The sequence below is a fragment of the Halyomorpha halys genome, unplaced genomic scaffold (assembly GCF_000696795.3).
Source record: "Halyomorpha halys isolate HHAL.00 unplaced genomic scaffold, Hhal_1.1 Scaffold2259.1, whole genome shotgun sequence".
Lineage (NCBI taxonomy): Eukaryota > Metazoa > Arthropoda > Insecta > Hemiptera > Pentatomidae > Halyomorpha > Halyomorpha halys.
Genome location: NW_027110292.1, coordinates 107,200 through 114,870, shown reverse-complemented (window position 1 = coordinate 114,870; position 7,671 = coordinate 107,200). Strand labels below are relative to the sequence as shown.

At 33.8% G+C, this 7,671-nt stretch overlaps 1 protein-coding gene across 3 annotated transcripts; it reads right to left on the bottom strand.

Moving 5' to 3' along the window:
- Positions 1 to 1,801: 1,801 nt before the first annotated feature.
- LOC106691337 (Krueppel homolog 1) lies at positions 1,802 to 7,464 on the bottom strand. 3 transcript variants are annotated; one of them, XM_014437080.3, is made up of 2 exons: positions 7,267 to 7,464; positions 1,802 to 4,452 (listed from the first exon to the last, which is right to left on the bottom strand). In XM_014437080.3, exon 2 carries the CDS (start codon positions 4,424 to 4,426, stop codon positions 3,113 to 3,115), a length of 1,314 nt encoding a protein of 437 aa, XP_014292566.1. In that variant the 5' UTR covers positions 4,427 to 4,452; positions 7,267 to 7,464; the 3' UTR covers positions 1,802 to 3,112. The 3 variants fall into 3 exon arrangements, with proteins under 3 accessions (XP_014292566.1, XP_014292567.1, XP_014292565.1); XM_014437081.3 differs by lacking the exon at positions 7,267 to 7,464 and adding an exon at positions 6,110 to 6,631; XM_014437079.2 differs by lacking the exon at positions 7,267 to 7,464 and adding an exon at positions 4,592 to 4,979.
- Positions 7,465 to 7,671: the final 207 nt, after the last annotated feature.

Below are 7,671 nucleotides of genomic sequence, written 5' to 3'. Positions count from 1 at the left end.
TTTTTTTAAATAAACTTATTATCACTATTATATAACGAAATATGATTATTATGATTTTACTAAACTCATGTTTAATAAATTAATTATATTATTATTATTAATATTATTATATTTACGTACATGGGTTATTATCTACAAGTGCTACTTTTTCTATCCTGAAAAAAGTAAAACATTTACATTGATTTTTTTGTTTTGTTTTTTCGATTGATTTGTTCCTTACGTTTTCAGTGTTATATTATGATAAAAGGGCCATCATTGAAATTACTAGTTTTTACGGTACATGAATAATAAAAAAAAAAAAAAAGTGATTACAGGAGTGTGAGGTATTGCTGAGTATTCTTGTCAGAAATCCTGCCCCAATTTTTTTCATGTCGTTGGTAGGAGTATTCAAATATGTAAAAGTTAATACCTGAGACACTCTAGGGTTATGTGGAACTCAAATTTTGTGAATTTTTTATTACCTGTTACTGTAAAACGACTATTCCGAATGCGTGAATTTGCAGTACGGTCCTTCCTCTAAATAAAGATTTTTCATTTACATTTGTGTACGTACATCGTACCTCGTACGTAGAAAGAATGACACATATACTACTGTCATATTAAAAGGGTCTTTTGGATTACCCAAATTGCTGACATAAGCAGGAGGTATATCTTATTAGAATCATAGCATTCAATACTTTTTTTTTTTTTAAACACTTACCTTTTTCTCATTACTTTTCCATTGCAGCTTATTTTTTATCATTTACTGGCAGGTCAGAACCTCTATCCAATTAAACGACTCCTAAGTTATTAATGCTACAAATTTTATTTTCTTCACCCTAGATCCTAATATGTTTTAAGCTTGTCTCTGGTGTCACTCATAAGAGCCCTTCAGTTAACAGAATGAGTTTGACTGATTTTATGGATTTGGTCCAGGTATTTTCAATGTTAATTCCACATCTATTTAGCTTTGATTAAATGGTCAATGATTGAAATATTATGGAAAGTACTTTTCTAACTATTGAAATTAGAGTTAGTCGTTCTGCTAACTTTGAACTTTATACATACACTCTATGGCGGAGATATAGTATAGTTCTTAATTAACTTTAGATTTTAAGGTTCATTTAGAGTTTTATTCGTTTTGTTATGCAAGTGGACTATTTATTTTTAGCGGTTATGGAATTTACTATCTCTAAAAAAGTTTCATTATTGGTGTCAAAAAATACCATTTTTCTTTTTAAATTTGAGTAAATCTAAATACTCAATTTGGTTTTGAACTATCATGGTACAGTATAGTGCCATGCATTTTAATCGCATAAGATGAAAATTTGTACAAATTAGGAATATTTAAATTAGAAATTTTAGCAGGAAAAATTTATTATTTAAATAACATTTTGAACAGAATTGAGTATTTAAAAAAAAATTAAATAGATAAAAAATAAAATAACGTGGACTGATTTTTGATCCACATACTTTTTTTTAGATATTAATATGAAACCTTTGTCAAATAGTTTACAAATCGAATGAATCCATTAAGATGAAGGATTCTTCATTAAAATAGTTCTAATAAGTAGTTTTATGAAATATTTTGAAATTAACGTATACATATAAATATTTAGAGTGCATATATTTTTATTGGATTTTTAATTGATTTACTGACCATAAATATATTATATTGAATTCAAACTTACCTTTTATGTATTACCTGAATCTCTTCATAGTAACAGTTCCCCTCATACTCAAATAAACCATTTATGACAATGTTTTAAAATAAATCAATAATATGGAGTATTAATAAGGGTTATGTATATATATAAAAAACTTAACAAATAATGATTAACTTTATTGTGGAATTATTAGTTTGAATTGCTAAATGAAATTACCATTTAAAAAGGTTTTCGCAACTATGAATTAACTAATGAGTGTTCTCAATAATTGAGAGGAACATTTCATACAATTAATTATGAGTACACACAATAATAAAATTTAAGATAATTAAAATCACTACCATTAGTAATGATTTCAAATTTCATATAAAACACTTATAAAACCAGCATATGCTTAGCAATGCTATTTTGAACTCTTTTTAAATAAACTACTGGAGAAGGTATGATGGAGCAGTTTTACCTATAGATTACACATACATACATTCAAAATGACAAACAACTACTATGCTGGGAAAGGTATAAAAGACCATTTTTATTTATTTTCTTAAAAAAATTTTTCTATGAAACAACTTTTATATATAATAAAAATGACAATCAGTACATAATGTAATCAGTTCTCTTTGTCAATTACACTATCCGTATATTATCAAATAGCGTACAGTCTTAGAAGATATAATAAACATTTAGTAAGAACAATAATAATTAGCCAGTACGAACGCATAAAGCTACAATCCTGTGGATTAAAACATTTCTCTAAAAAATCTATTCACAATCTCGTATTGACCAAAGCTTCGGGTATTTAATAGCCTCGAGCATTTGCGTCTAATACTTTTTTTGCTGTACTGAGGTGCCAGTTCCATCAAATAATCTATGATTATAAGTGCTAATATACAATAACGATTTACACATCCTTATTCATCAATAAGTAATGCCAATCTCATTCAATCCTAACCACAAACGATTAAACAATAAAACAATTTTCTAACTAAAAAAAAATCATAAGTAGTCAGATAAACGAGATAATTTGTACTCTCGTAAATACACATAAACTTTATGTAAGTCATACTTACTACATCTAGGAGGTAGCAATGTTGTTGGCATTATAATAAGTTAACATTATAACACATTGAACGTTTAAATTCAGATACATGATTTAACATAACAGTACACCTAAGACTTTAATTAATGTAAATAAAATAGGAAGTATTCCTTCAGAACATTTCTCAGATTAATTTCTGGTATCACTTCCAAAAATATTGCACATAGAACATAATAATTATATACACCGTTAATATAAACCGAAATAATTCTCACGACTAATAGTAATATACAAAAGATATTGTTAAATACATGATAAAACTATATATATATTTAAAGAGGCGTGTAAAAAGGTACTACTTGTATCACAGATAATCCTGGAGTCCTGGATCATAACGGCAGTGCTGGTTGTGACCTGTAATACTTTCTTAAGACGCCTTGGCATAATGTATCACCGAATACCTGACCGGTGGAGCTTCTTCCCGTTCCATCGACTTCAGGATTGCCTTGGACCTCTTCCTCGGGGGAAGGCTTATCGTTTCCCGCGCATCCTCCTCTTCTTGCGGCGAAGGAGAGCTATGTGGTCGATTCGAGGTAGGTACCAGGTAGATAGGGCTGTCACTTACTCCGGGTGTCTCCAGAACATGCTCCGGACTAGGCCTATATTCGTCGGAATTTTCGGATGTCGCTACTGCAACAGCCGCTAGTAGCGCAGGATCCAACCCCCCAGGTTTCTCTCCACGATACAAATAGCCACATAATTCTGTGATGTTAGGATATTCTGCAGGTTTTGGTGACTCTTTGTTTTCCTTATCACTTGCTGACGATGCACAGGAAGCTTCTTCGGCTCCTCCACCTTCCCGTCCTGGATTTTCTGAATGGCTTTTAATGTGTCCTTCCATAGATTTCTTCGATGTGAATGTCTCATTGCAGATGGTACACTTGTAAACCTTTTCTCCATAGTGAGCAACTTGATGTAGCTTGAGTACATGGTTGTAACCAAAGGACTTACCACAAATTTCACAGGAATATGGTCTCTCACCGGTGTGTGTACGGTTGTGCACTTTGAGCTGCTTAGAACAAGTGAACCCCTTGCCACAATCCTTGCACACATACGGTTTTTCCCCTGTATGTGTCCGCATATGGATTACCAATTGCCCACTTTGTATAAACGTCTTGTTGCACACCACACACTTGTGCGGTCGTTCTCCCGTGTGTATTCTCATGTGCCTATGGAGTTTACCGCTGTGTTCGAAGGCACGTTCACATATGTCACATTTGTAAGGACGTTCCTTCGTGTGGATTCTTCTATGAACACTCAAGTTTTCCTTGACTGAAAAAGACTTCTGGCATATTTCACATTCGTACGGTTTTTCTCCAGTGTGTGTTCTGTAATGACGCGTAAGACGAGCAGGAACCGCAAATGTCTTGCCACAAAAATTGCACTGATACGGATCTTCTCCATCCTTCGTGTGGGTTTTCAAATGATTTTGATAAGCATTCTTCTGGGAGAAGCTCTTTTGACAAAATGAACAATTGAAGGTTTCTGCGGTGCTGGAATCAGGAGGTGCTTCTTCAGACGATGTTGGCTGAAAAACCACCGGTAAATCCGGACTACACACGACTCTCTTGGCCTCCTCCTTATTGGGTTCTCCGGGGGGTAACAGGGGGCTCAAGGTACAGTCCGCCCCTACGGGTAAGGGTTCGTTCCTACCTTCTTCTTGACTGAAGTAACCCACCATCTCGGACACTCTGCTCCACAGGGTATCTGTGGAAAACACTTCACTTCAGTCACAAGCCGGCAATGTCAGAAAAAAAATAAAATAACAAAAAAAATTAAAATAAACAAAATTAAATAAAAATAAAATAAAAGTTAAATCTTGACTGTAGCCCTTAGCGACCCTTACCGTGCCCACTTTTCTCTTTACAAGAAGTCCAAAGACTTTTAACCCAGTCTTTGTTGTGGAGTTGTTCCATGCTTGACTCCCGAGTTCGAACTGAACTGTATGAGAGAGTTGGTGCACGTGGAAATAAGTGGGGGTTCATGCGCCTGAGGAACCTGTGACGTAGCTCCACGTGCCGGTCCTATTGCCCAACACTGCGGAACCTAGGTCAGGGAGACCACTCCCCTTCCATAGCTTCTCTCCTTACATAATTGGATATTTAAACCTCAATTCTAATTCCACAATGTTTACTTTCTTAGGCCAATAAATGAATTATCCCCACAATGAAAGGTAGATAAGCCTTTCCTGACTTTATGCATGATCGAAAATAATTGTAATGAACTACAAGTCGGGCATCGAGTATTATTATGTTATATATTCAAATGAGATTTTACAACTTCAAAATAATATATTTATTTGGTATTCAGAAGCTTTTATTTTTATTTAAAAAAAAAGAATTTAAATTTTAGATAGTCTGAAAAAATATAGGAATTATCTAATAGAAGTTCCTAACTAGAAAAAAATATATAGATATAATCAATATTAAGCAGATAGCTACGAACCATGAATAGAAAATGTTACATTTTTACTCGAAAATCATTATGTTTACTCCAGAAAAATGTGATATTAATAATAATGTCTCTAAAATATTGAACAGTAAAAAAAAAATAAGCAATAATCATAAAGATGGCCGTAAAAAAAGAATAGTGATCAGTAGAAGCAGTAGAAAGGGATCAAACTACGTCACGAGTGGGAAACCGTCCACAATACCTCCACGTGCCGTCCTTCCAGGAGATCACCGACCTCGACAACTGATACAGCAGTGGGGACGTCTTGGCTCTCTAACAGTTTCAGTAATGTACTTTCCAAAATTCAATATCAACTATTGATAACATCTCCCAGGTGACAAAATTAATAAAATATAATAATATGATTTCCAACTTCCCAGCTGTTCCCGGACTTAACATTGCAAAAATATGCAATATCAGAAAATCATACAAAATAAAGAAACTACAAATGTACATGCGTTTACAGGTTTAAAAGGTTCTATAAAAAATTAAAATAATAATATAAAAAGTATAAAATAAGATATTTAGGTATTAATTAAATTACTTACGTAATAATAAATTTAAATTGTTACAGCAAAATTTTTATGATTCTATTTACCCAGACAAATTGATAATTAAAAAAAAAAATTAAATAGACAAACTTATATCCACTTCGATGAGTAATATCATAGTTGAATATTTAAGTTAACAAAATATTTTTAGACTACCTTTTCACTTAAGAAAGGACGATTCGACTTGTTCACAATAAAAAGTTTTAGTGAATACTAATAATTATTTTCATGTTGCCACGCCTCCTTCTAAATAGTTTAATACTTTAGTACTTAACTAAACTCAAATAGTAAAACATGTATCATTTAAGTAGACATCTCTGATTCCAATAATTTAAAAACAAGATAACTACTACCAACATTACCTGCAAACTCTGTGTTTCGAAAGTAAAAGTGATTTCAGAGGATGGCCGAAGAAAATGGCGGCTTCCTAAAGATGTGTAAGGCTTCGGGGCAAAGTCGATATATTTGTTAACTTCTTGCTCGAAAACGTGCACTGAAATGTCAGATCAAGGTCTAAGAAGCTCGGTGTAAGATCCATTCAGAGGCCATTGGGCAAATAACAAAGTGGATAAGTGTGGTCAGTTCTGTGGCACGGAAGGAGGCGACGCCATATTGTGACTGACCTCGCGAACATTATTCAAGAATCGCCTATCGTATCAGAGACTCCCGGCGTCTCGCCTACCGCAATTTCGAGCTAGAAAGCTATGGAACATTTAAAACACTTTGCGGGCAACATTTGACTGTGAACGATCGAGCTAGGACACCTATCTGACCGATTGCCCTGGGGATCTGGGCACTGAACAGGGCAGCCAGCGCCATATTGCGCTGCCAAATACACTTGCTCCGATAGAATATATATCAACCAAGGGAATATTTTTGGATTAATTGAGTTTATATTACAAAGGGAATAAATGGAATTTCAGAAATGATATCAAATAATTGCAAAAATTGCCCTCTTTTAAATATTTATACATAAATCGGTGAAATATCCTAAATTATTTTACTAACTAAATATATTTTATACTTAAAACGTTTTTAAAGGAAATCCATTTTTTTTTTATTTCTTTACTTTTTTTTAAGATAAAATAACCGATTTTTGTAAAAAATGTGTAAAATAGCCTTTTATTTTTTGTTTTGTATTGAAGTAAATTACACTTAACTAGATTTCTATAGTAATAAAACTAGCGAAAGCCAACCCAAAGCTGACATCTAGTTAGTTCTTTGAAATAACTTTAAACTGGCCAAATCTTTACTTCAACCAAGTTACTTGTATTAAGACTTAATCCTTAAATGAATATTTTATTTGATCACCGGATTGTTATGAGTTCAAGGCAGGTCATGGAGCAAATTTTAACTGCAGAGCTTTCTTGAAATGAAATCGGTTATTTCATACTTAAAAAAGAAAGCTCTATTTACTTGAAATTAGTTATTGATCTAATTGAAAATTTTTGCATGTAATGGTGCAAATATTTTTTCCTATTTTATATTATTAAAGAATGATACCAGTACACTTTCCTACCTTGTCTTTTTTTTCTTCTTGACCTATCTTACTCCTGTAAGTCTTATGGCACTATTAGTTGCTGCCTACACTATATCTGATTTCTCCCTCCTTTGTTCTCTTCTACCTCTTCTTCTTGAACACCCTGCTTATCCAACCCCGAAGACGGAGGCAGAAACAACCCCTACCGCTTATAGGGGAGGTACATTCTGAATGTTTACTAAGACAAGAGAAGCGGGGAGTGACTGCGGAGTTTGCCGAAGGCCGGCGGAGACGACCGAATCTGCCGAAATTTTATGTAGGCCCAGGAACCTCGCGGCAGTATCAATGACCTTTAACAAGGGGGTCAGGAGTGGCACGTGGAGGTGCCGCGGACGGTTTCCTACTCTACGTCACGACCCCTACTTCCCCCACTCCGCCGCACCC